Source organism: Bos mutus, chromosome 23, assembly GCF_027580195.1.
Source record: "Bos mutus isolate GX-2022 chromosome 23, NWIPB_WYAK_1.1, whole genome shotgun sequence".
Lineage (NCBI taxonomy): Eukaryota > Metazoa > Chordata > Mammalia > Artiodactyla > Bovidae > Bos > Bos mutus.
In genome coordinates this window covers 21,600,731-21,624,665 of record NC_091639.1, presented here as the reverse complement: position 1 = coordinate 21,624,665, position 23,935 = coordinate 21,600,731, and the positions used below count along the sequence as shown (strand labels likewise).

At 38.0% G+C, this 23,935-nt stretch overlaps 2 protein-coding genes across 2 annotated transcripts; one reads left to right on the top strand and one right to left on the bottom strand.

Annotated features, from left to right (window-relative positions):
• Positions 1–9,794: 9,794 nt before the first annotated feature.
• LOC102265821 (olfactory receptor 2J3) lies at positions 9,795–10,706 on the bottom strand. Its single transcript, XM_005901927.2, has one exon. It carries the CDS (start codon positions 10,704–10,706, stop codon positions 9,795–9,797), a length of 912 nt encoding a protein of 303 aa, XP_005901989.2.
• An 11,313-nt stretch (positions 10,707–22,019) lies between these two features.
• On the top strand, positions 22,020–22,982 carry LOC138984948 (olfactory receptor 10C1-like). Its single transcript, XM_070360954.1, has one exon. The coding sequence runs from the start codon at positions 22,020–22,022 to the stop codon at positions 22,980–22,982; it is 963 nt and encodes a 320-aa protein (XP_070217055.1).
• Positions 22,983–23,935: the final 953 nt, after the last annotated feature.

The window sequence follows — 23,935 nt, the reverse complement described above, 5'->3', positions numbered from 1 at the left end:
CAAACATTACCAAATGTCTTCATTTTATTGGTTTCCACCAATGCCAACATAAGGTGGAAATGTACAAGTCTAAGAAGACACTGACTACAGTGACTCTGTCCTTCCCAGGCCCTAATTAGTAACTGCAAAGTCTGAGAGGATAAAGGCCTTTTCACACATGTACAGTACAAGGATCACTGTTTCAGAAGCTTGGAGATTACAAATTTACATGTCCACATTAATAGTCAATGTTCTCTTAAACTAAGCTTATCTTTCTGGGAGCACAGGGCCTAATATTTTTAAAAGATCATTTTCTTGCCTTCAATAACCAATCCCTGTTTCATTTTTTTTAATTTAAATTTATTTATTTTAACTGGAGGCTAATTACTTTACAATATTGTATTGGTTTTGCCGTATATCAACATGAATCCGCCACAGGTGTACACATGTTCCCCCTGTTTCATTTTTGGTTAGATCACAAGTGTAGTCATGCAGAGTTGAATTCAAATTGTTGTTAACTTATCAGCCTGAACTTCAAATTTAAGAAGTCTTAAAGAATCAAGTTAACCTGGAAAGTCTTCAATTTCAAGGATTTACAGTCCTGCCATAAATGACTCTCCAAACCCATACCAGTGTTGCCTCATTCTCAAACACAATAGAAAAATTCTATTTCTCAGAAGAAAGAAAAGAATAACTAATAAATGTTGTCAACAGTAGTGCCATGTCTTGATTTGATCTTTGTTGTTGTTCAGTCGTTCAGTCGTGTCTGACTCTTTACAAGCCCAAGGACTGCAGCACACCAGGCTTCCCTGTCTATCACCATCTCCTGGAGCTTATACAAACTCATGCCCAATGAGTCATTGATACCATACAACCATCTTGTCCTCTGTTGTACCCTTCTCCTCCTGCCTTCAATTTTTCCTAGCATCAGGGTCTTTTCCAGTGAGTTGGTTCTTCACATCAGGTGGCCAAAGTATTGGAGCTTCAACTTCAGCATCAGTCCTTCCATTGAGTATTCAGGGTTGATTTACTTTAGGTTTGACTAGTTTGATCTCCTTGCAGTCCAAGGGACTCTCAAGAGTCTTCTCCAACACCACAGTTCAAAAGCACCAAGTCTTACAAGTTCAGCCTTCTTTATGGTCCAAATATCACATCCTTACACTACTACTGGAAAAACCATAGCTTTGACTAATGGACCTTTGTTGGCAAAGTAATGTCTCTGCTTTTTCATATGCTGTCTTGGTTTGTCATAGCTTTTCTTCCAAGGAGCAAGCGTCTTTTAATTTCATGGTTGCAGTCACCATCTGCAGTGATTTTGGAGCCCAAGAAAATTAAGTCTCTCACTGTTTCCTTTGTTTCCTCATCTATTTGCCATGAACTGATGGGACCAGATGTCATGATCTTTGTTTTCTGAATGTTGAGTTTTAAGCCAGCTTTTTCACTCTCCTCTTTCACCTTCATCAAGACACTCTTTACTCTTGATTTGGTCCACTCCATGCATTTCTGGTGAACTGCTCATTAGGAAACTTCACCTCTGTGGTAACAGGAGTGGTCATATGACCAAAACAGGTAAATTAGTCTTTCTATCCCAAAGGAAAATCTGAGACTAGTCAAGATCATTTTATTAAAAATGATATATGATACAGTATATATAAACATATATGGTAAAAAAAAAAAAAAAACTTTTCCTTCCAGTAGAATGACAACTGTGCTAGTTTCCCATCATTGCTATGACATATTGCCATATACTTAATGGCTTAAAATAACACAACTGTTTAGTACCTTAGAGTTCTGGAGATGAGGAGGCTAAAATAGGTCAACAGGGCTGTGTCCTTCTGCAGACATTAGGAGAGAATCTATTTACTGGTCTTTTCCAACTTCTAGAGGCCACTGATAATCCTTTTCTCCATCTTTAAAGTCAGAAGCATAATATCCTGTCTCCTCCCTAACTCCTGCCTCCTCTTATAAGAACCTTTGTAATTATATGGGCCCACTTGGGTAATTCAGGTTAATCTCCCCATCTCAATTTCCTTGATTTATTTTTATCTGTAAAAATTCTTATACTGTGAAAGACAATGTATAATCACGGGTTCCAGGGATTGGGATGTGAACAATTTGAGAAAAAAGAACAACAAGGCATTATTTACATACCAAATTAAGTAATAAATGTACAATAAATAATGTAACTTTTTCTTTTTTATTGAAATATAGCAGATATGGACATGAGTTTGAGCAAACTCAGGGGAACAGTGAGGAACTGGGAAGCCTGGCATGCTGCAGTCCATGGGATCGCAAACAGTTGGACACAACTGAGCAACTGAACAATTATGTTCATTTCAGGTGTACTATGTAGTGATTTGGCATTTGCAGGCACCATGAAATGATCACCACAATAAGTCTAGTAACCATCTGTCGCCATGCAATATAATGGGGAACTGACAATATTCCTTATGTTGTATACTACATTCCTAAGACTTCCTTATTTTCTAAATGAAAGTTTGTATGGCAAAACCAATACAATATTGTAAAGTAAAAATAATAATAATAATAAATAAATAAAACTTAAAAAAGTTTGTATGTATTAATCCCATTTCATATTTTACACCCCCTCTGGAAACCATCTACTTGTTCTCTGTATCTATGAGTGTGTTTGTTTTGTTTTATTTGCTTGCTTGCTTTATTTTTTATATTCTATACATAAGTGAGATTATATGATATTTGTCTTTCTCTTTATTATTTCACTTAGCATAATATCTTATAGATCTATTCATGTTGAAGTAAATGGCAGATTTCATACCTCTTTATGGCTGAGTAATATTCCATTACTGAGCATGCTCAGTCACTCAGTCTTTTCTGACTCTTTGTGATCCCATGGACTGTAGTCCCCCAGGTTCCTCTGTCTATGTAATTTTCCAGGCAAGAAATATTGGAGTGGGTTGCCATGTCCTACTCCAGGGGATCTTCCCGATCCAGGGATCAAACTCACATCTCTTCCATCTCTTGCATTGACAGGTGGGTTCTTTACCACGGAGCCACCTGGGAAGCCCAATGTATATATATGTCTTCTTTATTCCTCTATTGATGAACACTTAGATTGATTCCATATCTTGGCTATTAGTAATGACACAATGAACTTTGGTGTGCTTATATTCTTTCAAATTAGTGGTTTTGTCTTCTTCTGGTAAATACCCAAAAGAGAAATTGCTGGATCATATGGTAGTTCTTTGCCAGCAAAGGTCCATCTAGCCAAAGGTTATGGTTTTTCCAGTAGTCATGTATGGATGTGAGAGTTGGACCATAAAGAAGGCTGAGCACTGAAGAACTGATGCTTCTGAACTGTGGTGTTGGAGAAGACTCTTGACAGTCCCTTGGACTGCGAGGAGATCAAACCAGACAAACCTAAAGGAAATCAACCCTGAATACTGAATATTCATTGGAGGGACTGAGGCTGAAGCTGAAGCTCCAATACTTTGGCCACCTGATTCGAAGAACTGACTCATTGGAAAAGACCTTGATGCTGGGAACGATTGAAGGCAGGAGGAGAAGGCGATGACAGAGGATGAGATGGTTGGATGGCATCATCGACTCGATGGACATGAGTTTGAGCAAGCTCCGGGGGTTGATGATGGACAAGGATGCCTGTTGTGCTGCAATCCATAGGGTTGCAAAGAGTCAGACAGGACTGAGGGACTGGACTGAACTGAACTGATGGTACTTCTATTTTTCATTTTGTGAGGAACCTCCACATTCTGTTTTCCATAGTGACTGCATCAATTTACAATCTCTGCAACAGTACACAAATGTTCCCTTTTCTGCACAAGAATAAATGAACTCTAAAAATCACCATTTTGTGCAAAATAACAATCACTGTTTCTTGGAAGAATTAATAAAGGGTGCTTGATAATAAGACCAGTGGGTGATGGCTTCAGGCTCTCAGAGGGCCCTGCAAACCTAAGCTTCCTGACCACCTGAGTGCTAGTCACTTCCAGTAGTCACAAGTAACTCGGTGGCCCCAGAAGTTTCCCTTGGCTAGAGGAAGCTTCATTTGCTCCAAGATTCTAAAGAGATCCTGTGTGGGAGAAGGCAATGGCACCCCACTCCAGTACTCTTGCCTGGAAAATCCCATGGACAGAGGAGCCTGGTGGGCTGCAGTCTATGGGGTCACTAAGAGTCGGACGCGACTGAGTGACTTCACTTTCACTTTTCACTTTCATGCATTGGAGGAAGAAATGGCAACCCACTCCAGTGTTCTTGCCTGGAGAATCCCAGGGACGGCGGGGCCTGGTGGGCTGCTGTCTATGGGGTTGCACAGAGTTGGACATGACTAACGCGACTTAGCAGCAGCAGGGGGTTAGATAATAAACTTCTAAGGTAACATAAAAGAAACAGTGGCTGTTCCAGCATTGAAAGAATGGCATATAAGTTGATGTTCCAAAACAACTTATACCAACATTGTCTTCTGAGTGCTGCCTATTATGAAATCTGTTGTAAAGAAGAGCCTAATATTTATAAGATTAGAAGAAAATAAACCTTTTATTGATAAAAAAAATAAATAAATAAAGAGATCCTGTGAACCCAGGCTCCCAATCAAGCAGGGCACCAACCAACACCCATGGCATCAAGTTTCTGACCAGCTCCCACGACCATGGGCATCTCCTAAGTAACAGGCTCCCAGCAGGCCAGCACACCCAGGCTTCTGGCATATTTCTGCCCTGGCCAACTCCCACAGTCCAGGATATCTCCTCTGGTCTTAGGCTTCCAATCAGTGACCACAAACCAGGGTCTAGAGAGCACTTGTTAACTCATGATATTGTAGGGCCCCAGTACCAGGTTGACTCCTATTTCAGGCTTTTGATGCACCCCAGCACCAGGTCACCAAAATACTCCAGCAGCAGTTGACCATGGATGCCACCAGAATGCACACATAGACTCCCTAGACAAACTGACTGGTAGAGGCCTTTGCCTGCCAAAGCAGATTTATAAAGACTAGTACAGGAACCTACATCCTCAGATGCACAGATACCAAGGCAAGACCACAAATATCATGAGTAATCAAGAAGGTATGATACCACCAAACACAATACATACTGTAAAGAAATGCCAACTTGTCAATTCTCATCCTATTATTAATATCCAATTCCATACCATTTTTTGTTGAACTTGATTTTGTTCATATAATATTTTCCTAATTTTATTTAGTTGTATACCTCTGTTTTCTTGTCCTTCACTGAATTTTTTAAAGGATTATTTGAATTCTTTGTTAGACAGTTGGTAGATTAAATTTTCATCCAACAGCAGCAGTGCACACATTCTTTTCAAGTGGACACAGATTATTCTTCAGCATAGAACGTATGTTAAGTTGCAAAACAAGCCTTAGCTAATGTAAGAAGACTGAATTCATATCAAGTATCTTTTCTTACCAGAAACATAAGAAATTAGATGTCAATTACAGGATGACAATTGGAAAATTACAAACTAATGGAAACTAAACAACATACTCCTGACAACCATTGGTCAAAAAAATGGGGGGGGGGAACCAAAAATATCTTAAGACAAATGAAGATGGAAATACAAAATACCAAAACTTGCAAGATGCAGCAAAAGCAATTCTAATAGGCAAGTTTATAAAGATAAAAAGAAAAAATTACAAAAAGCAATCTATCTTTATCTCAAGTAACTAGAAAAAGAAACAAACTAAGCCCAAAGTTAGAAACAAGAAAGAAAATAACAAAGAGCAGAAATAAATGATAGAGATACAAGAAAAACAACAGAAAAGACCAACAAAACTAAGAGTTGGTTTATTTGAAAGATGAACCTGACAAACCTTTAGCAAGATTAGCACAGAAAAACAGAGAGAGCAGCTTTATTCACAATAGTTAAGAATCTATCAAAAGATGAATGGATAAAGAATACCTTACATACAGTGAAATATCCTTCAACCTTGAGAAAGAAGAAAATCTTGCCTTGTGCAAAAATATAGATGAAACTTGAGGGTGTTATGCTAAGTAAAATAAATTAGAAAGACAAAAACAAGTATGTTCTCACTTTTATGTGAAATTTAAAAATAAATAAAAGGCAAACAAAAAAATAGCTAGTAAAAGAATGGTTACTAGGGGCTGCTTGGGAGAACAGAAAATGTTGGTTATAGAGTACAAATTCTCAGCACTAAAACACTTTCTGGAGATTTAATTTACACTGGTGACTATAACAATATGTGCGTGTTAAGTCGCTTCAGTCTTTGCAAGTCCAGGGACTGTAGCCCACCATGCTCCTCTGTCCGTGGAATTCTCCAGGCAAGAAAACTGGAGTGGGCAACCATGCCCTCCTCCAGGGGATCTTCTCCATCCAGTAATCAAACACTAGTCTCTTAAGTCTCCTGCATTGCCAGGCAGGTTCTTTACCACTAGTACCACCTACTGTATTATATACTTCAAATTTACTAAAAGAGTAGATCTTAAATATTCTCACTACAAAAAAAAATGTATAATAAATGGGAGAACAGATGGGTTAACTATTTTTTGGTAAATATCTGCAATATGTACATGTATAAATCATCACAATGTACACCTTGAACTTGAACATATTGTATGTCAATGATGCCTCAATAAAGCTGGAGGAAAAATAAAAATATAAATACATAAAAATTATGGATGAAAATTAAAGGAAATTGGAATTCCGCCTAATTTTCGACCTTCTCCCCACCAGGTTCTTGTGAACTACCAAATAAACATAGTAACTTTATAGTAGAGAAGCCTAAAAGACACCATGTTATCCAAGTGTTCACAGCTCATATCATCAGTAATAGAATAAGTAAATACCAGGTTCCTTCTAATAAGATGCAGCTCAGGTGACACAATATCAGTTTTGTGGAGTCTCATTGTCAAAAAGGAAAATTCTAATTCTGCATAAACACTAGGCAACTATAAATTGAAAAACATTGTATAAAATAAATGGTGTATACTCTTCAGAAATATTTAGCTATTAAAGGCAAAGAAAAACTGAAAAATGGTTTTAGATTAAAGGACACTAAGAGACATAACACCTAAATCTAATTTGTTATCCTGAATTAGCTCTTCACTTTAGGAAATACTCTCAGGAACAGTTAGGGATGGGTCAGCATATATACTATTTCAGAAAAATATTTAAATTCATATTAATATTATATAATTATAGACAGAATGGCAAAGCACCCGTGGTGAAACATTAACACTATGAAATCTGGTGGAGGTCTAAATCTGCACTATTTTCTTTTCTGGAAGTTTTACTGTTGTTGAATTGTAATTTGAATATGGTGTATTTGTATTTGAAATTATTATGCTTGAAATCACTTGATGCTGTCATAGCATATGATAACCAGTGACCTTTCAGCTTCATATTTGTAAAAAGAATACAATGTATGGCAATGAGGCTAATAAAATAGTAGAGAATGAGTGAATCTGAACTGGAAGCCAGAGCTAGTTTCTGTAACTATCTGATGGCATATTTGTGCCAATAATCCTGCACTGCTGAGATATACTAAGAACAAACAATTGAGCATGTGTTTAGGGAATATGCTGCACAGGAATCAGTAATGAGAAGTGGGCAAAGATTGGGAGATATCGTCCTGAAGAGGAGGAAAATTTTACTAAGATAAAAGAAGATGATCCTTCAGTGCATTTAGCTTCCATTCTTAGCTGAGAAAATGCTTTCATCATCAGTTCTTCAGTAAAGTTGCCTGTGACCCAAATTCATGTGTGCTGTTTAAATGTCAATTTACCAAATATTGGTTGGAGGTTTAGGGTTGGCAATGATAGAGTCTTAGATCTAGTTGTTGTTGACCATAACAAGGGAACTCAGGTAAAAATCTATTGTCGTTACCTGATTTGTCATATACAAGTTACTTAAGCTTAGGTAAGTCTCATATCTTCTTCTCTTCAGTTTTCTCATCTAGAAGGTGAGAAAAAAACATACTTATATCCTGCCTGTGATAAAAAAAGTTTCATGTAAGAAGTATGAAAATATAAGCAATATAAACAATAGTATCTGTGGTGATCTTTGGGAGAATTTTTTGAAAGTAATCTTTATTTTAGATTACAAATAAATATTACAGTAACATGGCTAGGATTCAAAACCATAAACACTAAATTTATACATTTCAAGAAAAATAGTCTACACATACAAAAAGATATTTCTGTGTTTTTCAAGCATAAAAGGAAAAGAAGAAATGGGAAATTTCAAAGCTTTTTCAAGTTAGTGAGATACTCTGGTACTATATGAGGTATAGCAAACAATAAGAATTCCATAAGTACAAGGTGGTTCAAAGAACTAAACTATATCTTGTAAGTTCTTAAAAGATTTTTGCTCTGTGATAGTTCTTTTGTGTGGCCCCAATTATTTACTAAAAGTTCTTTTATAGACATGATTCTTGATTCTTCATTTCTTGGAAAGTAGCTTAAGGACAAATGTATATACCCCATATTATTGTTTATTGCTAGTTAGAGTAAACAACTCACAGACATACAAAGGCAAAGACACAGACATCAGAATCAACATACATGACAGCCACACGAGAAGTTGAGACAAAGATGTGGGACGTTTTTCTTTTTAATAATTTAGGGAAAAGGGCTTGAATCAATCAATCTAAAATTTAGAAGCCCCCAAAACTAAAACAGACATTTAAGAACCATACAAAACTCAGGTGTTGCCAAGATTTTACTTTATTCCTTATTCCATTTTTTATCTCAATAATCTCAATATGGTGCAGTTTAAAATGTTATATACATAGTACATTTACTTCAGATGGAGATGGTATTAATAATATAGGAAACAACACTACTACTTTAATTAAAAGTGCATTTATTTATTTATTTGAAAAATACATGCTAATTTTCATAAGAACTTTCTAACCACAAATATTCAAATCAGATCAAGCTTAGAAAAGAAAAAACTACCATTTTCATATAGCTTTTATCATAAAATTTTTCCAATATATTTTCAAGTAATTCCTTCAAATACCCATTGGATTCATCAATACACTTTTCAGAGCCTAGCACTTGGTCGCTTTAGATACTGTTTACTGCTTCTTGGGTTACGCAGGTGCTACAAGCATTTATTTCACTTAACAATACCTAGCCTACGATGACCATTACTTTATGAGCTATATAGCACAGCTTTAAACTTATTTTCCCTTCCTTTACACTTCTCACTAACTTGAAAAAAAGAGAAATATGAGACGCTTACTTCCACTGCATTACTGAGAGCACTTCTTGTTACGACTCATGCAAGTCACTTTGTTACTAATGATAATGGGACATTATAGAATACAGACCAAAAATCCTATCAATATTAACTAGCATTCAAAAAAAGAATAACAATGTTGGAGAAAACATGTAAAGTTTTTCAAAATGTCTTTCGTTAGACCAAAGATGGAAGACAAATTGAATAACAAATTCTGCCTACAAAGCAAGAAATTAAACAATATATTCTAGGTTTTTTTTAAGGAATTATACCTGAATTTTGTCAATTTTTATAATAAATTCTATACTTCATTTTCAATTAAGAAAATTATACTTTTATTATGTTTGTGCACTAAAACCTGAATATTCATGTTTGATCCATTTTTACATGGCTGTTATCACCACTAAAGAATGATTAGTATTAAGACAGACTGTGTCTAATTCATATCTATTACCACGAACTTTGTGACCTTGTGAGTGTACACATTCATTAAGTGTTAATTGAGTGAATGAAAGATTGATGAGTGGATGACTGGAAAAACCATTGGTGAAGAGATATTCCATTTTACCATTCATGTCACCAGTATAAACAGACCATCCTCACCCCACTAGTCTCTTTACTGCCCCTCTTACATCTTTGTTTCTGAGGGTGTAGATTAGAGGGTTGAGGCTAGGTGTGACAACAGTATAAAAGAGGGCAATGAACTTGCCCTGATCTTGAGAATTTCCTGATGGTGGCTGGAGGTATATGCACATGACTGGAATGAAAAAGAGGGATACGACCATAAGATGGGCTCCACACGTCCCAAAGACTTTCTGGAGTCCAGTTGTCGACTGCATCCTCAGCACTGCCCGGGCAATGGCACCATAGGAGCTGAGAATGAGGATGAGAGGTATGAGAACAAAAATGGAGCTTGTGACCATGAGGGTTAGCTCATTAGCACGGGTATCAATGCATGACAGTCGAAGCAGTGCTGGAACTTCACAGAAGAAATGGTCCACTTGGCGATGTCCACACAGGGGTACCAAAAATGTAAAGAAAGAATGAAGTGCTGAGTTGGTAAAGCCACTTACCCAAGAAGCCACAGCCAACAGATGGCAGAAACGAGGGTGCATGAGGATAGAGTAGTGCAGGGGTCTACACACAGCTGCATAACGGTCATAGGACATCACCATCAGAAGCACACATTCTGTGCATCCCAGTGCGAGGACAAAATAAAGCTGAATCATGCAACCAGTGTAAGAGATGGTTTTTCCTGGACCCCAGAGGTTGACCAGCAACTGAGGGATGAAGCTGGTAGAGTAGCAGAGATCCAGAAAAGAGAGATTTGAGAGGAAAAAATACATAGGAGTGTGGAGATGGGAATCCAAGTATGACAAGATAATGATGAACAGGTTGCCTGTCAATGTCATCAAGTAGAACACCAAGACAACCACAAAGAGAACTACTTCCAGATGAGGCCAATTAGAAAACCCCAGTAGAACAAAGTAGGCTTCAGAGGTTGCATTCATTTTTCTCGTGGTCATTCATTACTTGTTATCTGAGGCAAGTATCATATATACCCTAGAAATTTAAAGAAATACTGCAAAAGCAAAAAAAAAAAAAGTACATTGGAGCCACCTGTAGTTACCTCTTTTGGGGTCTTTTAATTGCTTGTATTTTATAAGTACAACTCCTGAAAAAGATGTTAGCAGTAGACAAATACTTGAATTTCAACAGGCACATTAAAAACAGTTAGCCTCACACTTGTAAGTCTGATTTAGGCTTTAAAACTCTTAGTCTTTAACTAATTGTTACGCTAGACTACTGTCTACAGCTCAGAAACCATGGATGATAATCAGATAGCAAATTGCCTAAAAGAAACTTTTTGTAATTAAACATAAGATTTATTATAAAGAATTATTAAGCTATAAAAGGAGAGGAACTATTTTTTTTAATGTTGTTAGAACTCTAAATAATGTCTTGGCCCAAGGGACAGTATCCAAGAAAGGACAAGCTTGGAAAGAGGCACTTCCTGCTCAAGGCTACAGTTCAGACCTCCTCAAAGAGGGTGTGGTTGCGTCCCCTGGATGATGAACTTAACTGTGGCTGAATCAAAATATAGCAATGGTCCAAGAGTGAATTACAAAGATACATCACTTAGAGATCACTGCCATTTGAGGGGTAATAGGAAGGCAATGGCACCCCACTCCAGTACTCTTGCCTGGAAAATCCCATGGACGGAGGAGCCTGGTAGGCTGCAGTCCATGCGGTCGCTAAGAGTCGGACAGGACTGAGCGACTTCACTTTCACTTTTCACTTTTCACTTTCATGCATTGGAGAAGGAAATGGCAAGCCACTCCTGTTCTTGCCTGGAGAATCCCAGGGACGGGGGAGCCTCGTGGGCTGCCATCTATGGGGTCACACAGAGTAGGACACGACTGAAGCGACTTAGCAGCAGCAGCAGCAGGAGGAAAATTTCAGATTTTTAAATATTTCTTTAGAATGAGACAGTATATCATGAGAAATATAAACCCAGATGCTTTTGTTGCTTCTTCTGATGCAGATATAATTTTCTTCTTCCTTACACAGTTGCATGAATAACATAATATATTAATTTTAAAGAGTAGCAGCTCTGAGATATATTTATCTGTTGCATGACCCATCGTTCAGTATTCTTATAGAAGTTAAAAATAAGATATGAGACCAAAAATTTTTTTTTAATTTAAAAATTGATGTAAGTAGAAAACTGGTAGGAAATTTAGGATTAAATTTCTACTTACAGTAAGAAAGGAAAATAAAGACCTCATCAAAGGTTGCTTTCATAGGCTGTAGAATGAAATATCTCTTCTCTATTTTTGAAATACAACATTATGGAGGATTCCCTGTATTTGTCTGCCCAATCCATGCCTCTTTATCTGTGGGCCAATGATCTCTTTGAAATCACCAATATAAATGTCTGCCTACACCATGTATTCTAATCTACTACATCAGTACAGGAAAGCAGAGACTGAAAATAACTATGATTACCATTACAACACAAGAAAGGATCCTGAGTCTACCAAAAAGATCTCATTTTATCTGGAAGGAGGAACTAGTTGGAGCATATACTGTGTCAGGGAATGGACCCCTTTTCCTAGAGCAAACAGAGCCCTTATGGAAACAAAAGAATACTGTTTTGTTTTCCCTGACTGAGGCCACTGGGAGTATAAATCCCAAAGCAGCAATTAATGCCCTTCAAGGAGTTGTCCCAGGTTAGAACAGTTTCCTGCTTTCTCCCAAAGCAGGGTGGAAAGGACCAATTGAAACCACCAGTTAGCTGACTGGTTTTCCTAGAATGCCCTTCTGCAAGCCCCACTCTGAGCTGAGCAAACACTCACAGCTGCTCACTGGAGGGAGGGCTGCCATGACGGAGGGAAAAGCTGAGTGTGGAATGCTGAGGCAGCTGAAAAACCAAATGGCCTCTGAGCAGGGAGGGGGCAGCCATTATGGGCACTTACACAGGTAGCACATCATGAACAGAACAGATCTCTGATGGCAGCCAGACCACCACACCCAATACACTGACTATCGCCAAATAAACATCCCCAGCCTCTCTTACTCCAGCACTGCTCCCCTCTGGGGCTGAGGGGGCCAGTGCTGGAAGGGAGAGGAACACACACTATAAGGGAATGGAGCCAACTGACTCAACCCTCAGGGCTTCTGTTCCAGCAACGTGGGACCCACCCTTGCCTTAAATAGGGTGGTGATAGCAACTGAGCAGAGAGGATGTCTTGGCTCACACCTGGCTCTGGCCCTAGCCCCTTCATCTCTAACCCCACCTCCTAACCAGGTGGTACCTGCCAGCACACTCTGAAGAAATATCTGTCTTGTATTCAAATCAAACTCAGCTTTTCCCCCAAAGCCACTGCACCCACATGAATTGTACAGGGACACTGCCAAATCTGTACACTATTTCAAGATTGCCAGTGATAACTGTTTCACCTAATTTCATAAAAACAGAGGAAGTTAAGCAAAATGAGAAGACAGAGTAATTTTTCTCAGTTGAAAAAGCAAGAGAACACTCCTGGGGGGGTGGGGAACTAATGAGATGAAATAAACAATTTACTAAAGAATTGAATAACCTCAGTTATGCAGATGACATCACCCTTGTGGTAGAAAGTCAAAAGGAACTAAAGAGCCTCTTGAGGAAAGTGAAAGAGGACAGTGAAAAAGTTGGCTTAAAACTTAACGTTCAAAAAACTAAGATCATGGCATCCAGTCCCATCACTTCATGGCAAATAGATGCGGAAACAATGGAAACAGTGACAAGCTTTATTTTCTTGGGCTCCTAAATCACTGCAGATGGTGACTGCAGCCATGAAATTAAAGATGCTTGCTTCTTGGAAGAAAAGCTATGGCCAACCTAGACAGCATATTAAAAAGCCAAGATGTTACTGCCAACAAAGGTCCATCTAGTCAAAGCTAAGGTTTTTCTGGTAGTCATGTATGGATGTGAGAGTTGAACCATAAAGAAGGCTGAGCACTGAAGAACTGATGCTTCTGAACTGTGGTTTTGGAGAAGACTCTTGAGAGTCCCTTGGACTGCAAGGAGATCAAACCAGTCAAACCTAAAGGAAATCAACCCTGAATACTGAATACTCATTGGAAGGACTGAGGCTGAAGCTGAAGCTCCAATACTTTGGCCACCTGATGCGAAGAGCCGACTCATTAGAAAAGACCCTGATGCTGGGAACGATTGAAGGCAGGAGGAAAAGGGGACGACAGAGGATGAGATGGTTGTATGGCATCACCAACTCAATGGACATGAGTTTGAGCAAGCTCCGGGATATGGTGAAGGACAGGACAATGCCTTGCTGTCGTCCATGGGGTTGCAAAGAGTCAGACATGACTGAGCAACTGAACAACAACAAAAACGTTGGAAGCATTAGTGATAAGAATGCTAACTGAATAAATGGAAAGCATGGGATGAAAAATGGATGAAAAGAATAGATGAAAACTGTACGAATTTTACCAAGAAAATAGAAAAATTTAAAAGAACAAGTCTGAACTGTAGCATACAATAACTAAAATTTAAAACACACTAGGAGGAACAAACCAGAGAAGGCAATGGCACCCCACTCCAGTACTCTTGCCTGGAAAATCCCATGGATGGAGGAGCCTGGTAGACTGCAGTCCATGGGGTCGCTAGGAGTTGGACACGACTGTATAACTTTCAAGTAGACAACCTGAGCGACTTCACTTTCACTTTTCACTTTCATGCATTGGAGGAGGAAATGGCAAGCCACTCCAGTGTTCTTGCCTGGAGAATCCCAGGGACGGGGGAGCCTGGTGGGCTGCTGTCTATGGGGTCGCACAGAGTCGGACATGACTGAAGCGACTTAGCAGCAGCAGCAGAAGAAACAAACAGCAGACTAGGTGATAAAGAAAAATACATAAGGGATTTGAAAGATTACTTTAAAATCACCAAATGAGACTAGCAAAAAGAAAACAGAATTTCAAAAAATGAGCTTCTCGGTGCTGCTCACTGCAGGATGGAGTCCAACACCCCTGTCAAAGCCAAAAACTCCACCACCACCCTGTGACAACAACCTCCTCCCTGCCCTGCCACCGCCACCACCTGTGTCACCACCACCTGGGGACAGGATGTATAGTTAGGCCACAGCCTTCAGTGAGGAGACATATTCCTCAGTTCTGTGGTGTTCTTCATCACACATTTATGAAGTTTCTGAAGGGCAGTGGAGACTATTGCGAGGCACAGCATGACCTCTATGCAGAAAAGTGATTTGTAGAAATTCACTACCACTCCAATAAGAAGCTCCCAGTGAGTAACCTGGACACAGAAGAACTGAACTGAAATTCACAGAGCATTTTTTACAAGACTTCTGACCTGGATGGAGTAAACCTCAGCGCACTTCATTTCTATCACCTTAGTATTACTGGACCAAAGAATTGTTGCTTCTTGTTAGGAGGGTCATTTCATTTCCGTTCCTCTCAACTTCATACTCTAAAGCACTGAGTATTTCAAGTGGAGTATATTGAAGTAGATTCAGTTTCTTTCCATCATTTCTGTTATTCAATTTTTAAATTTTTTCATAATCGAGCATTTTTTAACTAAATTGACATGCTTCAAATGAACCACCAAGATCCTGTGGAACTCATATACAAGAACATGAGATTTCTTATTACACACAATCAAATTAATGCAAACTTAAACAACTGTATAGAGGAACTTAAGAAGTACCACAATAATAAGAGTATGTGTTGTTGTTCAGTCGCTCAGTCCTGTCCGACTCTTTGCAACGCCATGGACTGCAGCATGCCAGGCTTCCCTGGCCATCACCAACTCCCAGAGTTTACTCAAACTCAAGTCCATTGAGTTGGTGATGCCATCCAACCATCTCATCCTCTGTTATCCCCTTCTCCTCCCGCCTTCAACCTTTCCAGCATCAGAGTCCTTCACTATCTCATGGAGGTTTCTCAAACTCATTTCCACTGAGTCAATGATGCCATCCAGCCATCTCATCCTCTGTGGCTCCTTTCTCATCCTGCCCTCAGTCTTTCCCAGCATCAGGGTCTTTTCCAATGAGTCAGCTCTTCGCATTGGGTGGCCAAAATATTGGAGCCTCAGCATCAGTCCTTTCAGTGAATAGTCAGGGATGATTTCCTTTAGGATTGACTGGCTCAATCTCCTTGCTGTCCAAGGGACTTTAAGAGTCTTCTCCAGTACCTCAATTCAAAAGCATTAATTCTTCTGCACTCATTCTTTTTTTATGGTCTAACTCTAACATCAATACATGACTACTGAAAAAACCACAGCTTTGACTATACGGACCATTGTCAGCAAAGTGTTACTACAATTATAAGAGTATGTGAAGTTACCACAATAATAAGACTGTGTGAAGAAACTTACAACACTATTCTTGAGAAAGAAGGCATCTGTGATCTCAGCTGGCCTTTTGACGGTGGTGCTGAATAGTAAGGACTCATTCATAAATTCAGAAGTTGAATGACTCCTTACTAAGGTAAATGAACCCCCTTTCAGATAGTGCTTTATCTTTTAGCTAACACTTGTTCGCATGGTAAGATCATGGGGATCCAAGGGAGAGAGTGGAAGCATGCAACACTTCTGAAGTCCAGCACAATATCCCTTCTACCACACACGTTCTATTAGCCAAGCAAGTCACAGGACCAGTCAAAATTCAAGGGAGGAAACACTTGAGAAACACTAACATATCACTTATGCATGTGCACTTAATCATACACATTGCAGAGGGTGTGGAGAGAGAAAAAGGTAGCTATTTTTGCTAACCATCTTCAACAGACACTACTCTTCCCCTGTATTTAATGAATTCCCTATCTATTTTGTGTCAAGTCTACCATTATGTCTTTAGTGTGTGCGTATGAATCCCTGAAAAACCAATGATTAGTGTTACTTTTTAAATAAATATTAGTTGAATAAATTCCTTAGAAAATACAAGGAATAACCTTTTAGAAAGGAAATATCTATAATAACTCTAACTTTGAATCAGAACCATATAGAGAGAAATAAGGTGGGTGTTGCCTGGTAGCTTAGTTGGTAAAGAATCTGCCTGCAGTGCAGGAGACTCAGGATCCATCCCTGGGGCAGGAAGATCCCTTGGAAAAGGAAAGGGCAAACCACTCCAGTATCTTTGCCTGGAAAATCTCATGGACAGAGGAGCCTAGTGGACTGCAGTCCATGGGATTACAAAGAGTTGAGCACGACTTTCAACACTTTCACTTTCAAGGTGGGTGTAATTTATGTGAAATTAAAAGGAATTTTATTCATTAAAAAATACTTCTGGCTAAAACAATTCTTAATCATAAAATTTCTGAAATTCTTGTAATTTTCCCATACTTGTCCGAAGTTGTTTACCAACTTATTTTTGTTTGAAGTGTGATTCCCAACCTCTTTCACACACACACACAAAAAAAAAGTGGTTTCTGCTAATGAATTGAGCAGACATTTAATATTTTATATGCCTTTGGAGCTGGGTAACTTAATATTTGATACTTGACAATTTGTTTTATTATGTAATTGATTAAAACCATATATTTATACTGTCTGGGAACATGTGGTTATAGTTCTGTGAGAGAAATAATTTGTCAATATTCACCAGCTTATAAAAATACAGTGTAAGGACTTAAATGTTAAATAAATAGTGAAACGCCTTTCTCTTTAAAAATGAAAACAATTTAAGGAATCTCTAGGACAACATCAAGGGTACCAACATTCACCTTATAGGGATCCCAGAAAGAGGAGAGAGAGAGAGGAGAGTATGGAATATGGAAATGTGGAGCTGGATCTTGAAGCAAGCAGAGTTGGAGGGTTCCCTAGGCTCAGGCTGGGACATGGGCCTGGGGGCAGTCTTGGGAAACTGGTCAGTCACTCATGCCGTTTTCAATCCTCTCTCTCCTCACTGCTTTAGGAGCAAGCAAGTGTGCACGGCTCCTAAGGAGTGGAGTCCAAGCTTCCCACAGCCCTTCTCTTAATCTCACAAGTCCTCCAATCAGTCAAAGGGGCTCATCTTCTCTGTCAAGGAACACAGAGCTGGGGTGCCCAGTATCTGGCTGGAACCACTCACTCCCTGGGGAGGATCTCTGCCCATGTAATCTCTCTTTTCTTCTGAGTCCCATCCCAAGGGTACGGGTCCTGACCTACTGCTTCTCTTCCTAACTGGCTTCCATGTGGATATTTCTTATAGCCTTGGTTGTACAGGAGTCTTTCTCCCAGTCTCCAGTTAGTTTCCAGTAAGAATTGTTCCACATGTAGATATAATTTTTGTGCATTCATTAGGGGAGAGAGTTTCCCCATCCTCCTATTCCACCATCTGTTCTCTTCCTATGCATAATTCATCTAATGGGGCTGCAAGAAGCAGAATTTATATCCAAATGCCAACTTCCTGCTCCTAGTCTTTCTCACTTCCCTTTAGATCATGTCACTGATAGGTATTCAGTACCTTATCCACTTTTTAAATCATTTAAACAATTAGTATTAAGTATCATCTACTTTTTTTCATCATCTTAATATATACCTTTGACTACTGAGGTTTTTTTTAATTACTTTTGACAGAAACAAATAGATACTTTTGTGAACTCTTGTGTATCTGGAAGATTATTAAGATTTACTAAAATGTTTTATAATAATCAAAATAAATACTAACTGCATTGATATAATATGATATGAAAGTTATTTGTTGTTTTCATAATTATTTTGGATGACTACTTGGTTTAATTCAAACAAAAATTTTAAATCTGAGAATTTCATAGTAATATTAATACCATAGAATGGTCACATAAATATTTGATTTCAGTAGTACATTTCCACAGAATTAATATCACATTGTGTATGCACTCTATGATAGCAGTTACATATAATATAGGTTATTCATTATATTTTACTGTTGATGTACTTTTACTATTGTTTTACTTTTTTTTTTTTTTTTTTTTGCCATACTCTGAGGCATGTGGGATCTTAGTTTACCGACCAGGGATTGAACCCATACCCCTTACACTGGAAGTGCAGAATCTTAAACACTGTACCATGATGAAAGTCCCTACATTACCTCTTATATTTATTTATTTTGCTTCCTAAATGTTCATATTCACCAACAAATGGAGACAGATGTGTCCATGGCAATCCCTGAGAGATGGATCAAACTACTTCCTGACATACTTCTGAGAATATGTCTCCTGGGCAAGAGAGACAGGATAAGGATTCAGAACAGGGAGAAGAAATGAAGTGTAACATATTCATATACCCTTTTTTTCATGGCGAGAAAAGTTCAAATATATCATCATGTAATTAGCACAGCCCTCACGCACCCACACATGCATGTGTTGTGTGTGTGTGTGTGTGTGTGTGTGTGTGTGTGTGTAGTTGAGAGCATGGCTAGGAGGGACAGAGTGCTCTCTGAGAAGACAATCATCCTGGGATCAGACGTGGCCCTGATTACAACAAAATCTTCCTCTTAGAAAAGAGGATTAGGGAGATATACATCCTCTGAATTTTGGGAGGTTATACAGAGAGTGTTTAGACAAAAATTGGGAGTGGCTCATCAAAAGCAAATACTATCTACTTTTTTCTTCAAATATTAGGATTAAAGGTATGTGATATAACTGATGCCTTAAAAGAAAAGAGGGTTGTAGAAAACAGTGGATTAAAATGTGCACATGGATAGACAATACCAAAAGCATTATTCAGTTCTGGAGATTATTTTAATCAGTTCTTTTCTCCTTATCTGAAGACTATAAGGATTTACTCAGTTTGCAGTTATAAAATTGTTATAAGTTGTTCTAAAATAATTATTTCTCAGGAAATAGGCATATCTCTTATTGTTGGGTAATGCAAATGCCTAGATTATCCTGTAAATTTTACTCCAAACAAATGATAACATAGTTTCTGCTGAGCTATGTTAAGGCATCACCCAGCTAAATATTAGGTGCTTGATGAAAAGGCTATGGGTGAATTGTGGAAAGCAATGGGAAATCTCTACAAACAAATGACCAGTTTATATAAATTGTATCTACTATTCAAGAATTTTGAAATGATGATTTCAGAATAACAAAGGTTAATATTCATTGAGGTTTTTTTGTATGCCAGGCACTGTATTGTTTCAGGTAAAATATCTGATAATGTCTCAGACGTTTTCCTTTGACTAATAGGAACCAAACATTTCATTTTGAAAACTGAGATTAATCAGGGATTGAGTCAGTTAAGGAGCATTTCTAACTATGTGGTACTGACCCAAAATGAATCACTTCTGCTGGATTATTTCCAAAGCAGAACTATATAGAATGTGCTTGTCTTGGATCTTGAGGCTGGGTAAGGTGGTACATGATCCCAAGCCATTGAGTTATTAAAATTATCTTGTCTTCTTCCTCTGTCACTGAAACTCCATGTCAAGATTCAAACCTTCACACATATGTCAATGTCCAATGTCCACAAAATCTTTTATCACATTGAGTAGGAATAGGCAAATACAATTTAAAATAGGGCATGAAGCTCTTATGTCTTTATATTAATATCACAGTGCATATTTGCTTGATAAGTGACTGAATATAGTTATTTAATAATCTGGTGATAATAGGGAATACTGCAGGCCATATGAGTTGAATTTAGATGATGATAAAAGTGAATTTTAATTCCTTATTTTTCATTCATGGTTTCCCTCTATAATGTTTCCATTTTAACTCAAAACAACTCAGCAAGCAAGACTGGAAAGGCTTCATCATCCTTACTTCATACAGAAATGATTAATCAGAGGCTTTAGGTCAAGAAAATGTATCAGGTGAGAGACAGAAAAATGTCTGTCCAAACTGTTATACTGCCTGTGATGGTCCTTTCTGCAGACTCCTGACACCTGTCCTTGAGCATCTTGCTCTTTTTCTGTAACAATGATTAAAATGAAACATTCTTGCTATGAACATAAAGCTGACCTCTACTACATGTGTCTCAAGGTCCCTGCACAAAGGTCAACAGAGCAAATCCTGAAAACAATAGAAAGTGCAATGAAGAAATCAGATTTTACCTGGTATAGTTTTATTAATATTCTTAAGTCCATTTAAATATTTCAAAGCACTCACTTCACTATTTTGGACAACTTATTTTTTCAAATATCTATGAATTTCATGAGGTTTTAAAAAGCACTTAACACAGGATGACTGTTTATTCATCCTGTGCATCTGAGAATATAGAATGACTAACAGCATGCATTAGCCTTTGTGCAGTCAACCCTCCCTGTGTGCCTTCCACAACTAGGTTTCTCCCATTCCCCACATCCCCCGACTTTCACCCCCAACACAGGCTTTTGCATTTATGTCTACAGCCTAAATGGGCAAGGATATTTATGAAATGAAATCTTTGCGATATCACTACCTAGGAAAGAGTCAGGTATTCTCCTTTTTTGGTCAGAATTTCCCCCTTGGTTCTTCCATCAGTCTCACTGAGAAAGCTGCAGTTCTTCCCAAATACAGGAGGATAGAATTAGTTTAAAAAAAAAAAATTGTGTGTTTAACTGACAAAACAGATGATAACTTCTCCACATCCAGAGCTTTTATGCAACAACATAGGCTATTATTTAGAAGTAAAGATATATAAGAAAATGTTTGGGGTTTTAAAAAAAGATAAGTAAACAATTGTCTCTTTTTCTTGCCACAGCCTTAACTGAATTTCTTTGCTACATGTCGAATATAGATATTAAATTGTATTAGTTAATTTAATTAGATACAATGCAAGGTAAATATATATAAATTATTTTAAATAACATAAATGCATTATAATATTTTATGTATGAGCAAATTTTTCAACAATCATACCCATCAAGGGTTCTTGTCATCATGCAGGTTTGTTACTCCATATTTAACAGAATTTTGAATCAGTCCACTTATTTCTGACCCTTTTTTCCTACCTTTTAATCCCATGACAACAGTAAATGCAAAATAATCTGAAAATACTCAATGTTCAATAAATGTTTGTTGAGTGAACAACTAAAGAAAGCAACTAAGCAACCAAAGAAGAGGAAAGAAATAGAAATCATAAGACGTTTATTTGAGAAAATGAAGGGGTGAAGAAAATTGTACTGAATTTTTTTTTCCAATTTATGCTTGTTGACTAGACATATATTGGACAAATCAACTGGTACAGTGAACATAGGATAGGATTTGGTTTCAGGATGAGTGTAACTCCCAAACTATTTAAATTTAAATTATAGGTAAGAAATTTATCTCTTTGACTCACTAGAGCTTGTTAAGAGTAATATAAAGATGTATACTTCTATCTGAAACTATCTTTCTGATGACTTTGCCTTTCTTTTATTCAGATCATGAGTTTCAATTGTTCTTTGTGGCAAGACAACAGCATGTCTGTGAAACACTTTGCATTTGTCAAATTCTCTGAGGTCACTGAACAGTGTTTCCTTTTATTTTCCTTCATTCTATTCATGTTTTTAGCATCACTGACAGGCAATGCTCTCATAGCCCTTGCCATCTGGACCAATCCAGCCCTCCATACCCCCATGTACTTCTTCCTGGCCAACTTGTCTCTCTTGGAGATTGGATACACTTGCTCTACTATACCCAAGATGCTGCAGAACCTTGTGAGTGAGGCCCGAGGAATCTCTCGGGAGGGCTGTGCTACACAGATGTTTTTCTTTACATTATTTGGTATCAGTGAGTGCTGTCTTTTGGCAGCCATGGCTTTTGATCGCTATACGGCCATATGCTCCCCACTTCACTATGCAACACAAATGAGTCATGGAGTGTGTGTCCATTTAGCAATGATTTCTTGGGGAGTGGGTTGCATAGTAGGCTTGGGCCAAACCAACTATATTTTTTCTTTGGACTTCTGTGGCCCCTGTGAAATAGACCACTTCTTCTGTGACCTCCCCCCTATTCTGGCACTAGCCTGTGGGGATACATCCCATAATGAGGCTGCAGTCTTTGTTGCAGCCATTCTTTGCATTTCCAGTCCATTTTTATTAATCATTGCTTCTTATGGCAGAATTCTAGCTGCTGTTTTGGTCATGCCCTCCCCTGAAGGCCGTCAAAAAGCTCTTTCCACCTGTTCTTCCCACCTACTGGTAGTAACACTATTCTATGGCTCAGCATCTGTCACCTACTTGAGACCCAAGGCTAGCCATTCACCTGGGGTAGATAAACTCCTGGCCCTCTTCTATACTGTGGTGACATCCATGCTCAACCCTATCATCTACAGCTTACGGAATAAGGAAGTCAAGACAGCTCTTCGGAGAACTCTGGGCAAGAAAAATGTTTTGACTCACGGGTAGATACCAAAGGACCACACAAATTTCTTTGAAAAAGATGCACACTCAACCTCAGAGGAAGGAAGAAAATTAAGAAAGATATGGATAAAGAGAGGGAGTATGGATGGAGGAAGGAAGGGGGAAGGAGAGAAAGAAAGAAAGAGGGAGAGAATGAGAGAGGGAGTGTAGGAGGTTGGGGGGAAAGAAGGAAGGAAGACAGAAAGGAAGGAAGGAAACTCTGTACTTGTCAAGGTGTTTTGTAAGAAATGTCTTTTGTAACAGTGATTTTAATTTTGGAGATAGTTCTCTTCTTATAGCAAAAGTTCTAATTGCCAAATTCTGAAAGGAAATTGGCTACCAATGAATTTTAATAAGTGAATCTAATACTAGACTGGCTTTCTAAAACATTTCAGTCTAGGCTAAAGTACAGGCTTAGAGTATAAATTACCAGAATCTATCTCAGAAGCCTAGGAAATTCTCACTCATACTCTGAGGCATTTTCTCTCCTCTGAGAGGTCAATATGACTTCTGCCATGGTCACTGAGGCAGTGCTTCCACATATGCCAGTCCCATATGGCTCTTAATTCCTTAATAACTCTATGATGTTCATTACTTTCTTCCATAAAAATGTTTTAAATTCTTCATCCTTAATTGTTGGTATATGAAGTAGTCAAATAATTCTTTTTTGAGTTGTGGATAAAACTCAAAAAAGCAATTCTTAAAATTCAGAGGTAATTGTGGCAGAATATTAAAAGAAAAGCATGAGAAAATTTTTACCAAGAGTCCCCATAGAAAAAATGTTTTTGAAAAGAAAGAGAAATCATATTTAAATTCAAGGATGAAAGAAGAAAATTGAGCTTAAAATAATTAATATAAATAATTTTAATGATTTTATGTAATTTACGACATGTACAAATGTGCAGATGAATCCTGGCAGGATATATTTGGAAATTATCCAAAACTTGCTCTTAAGAGAA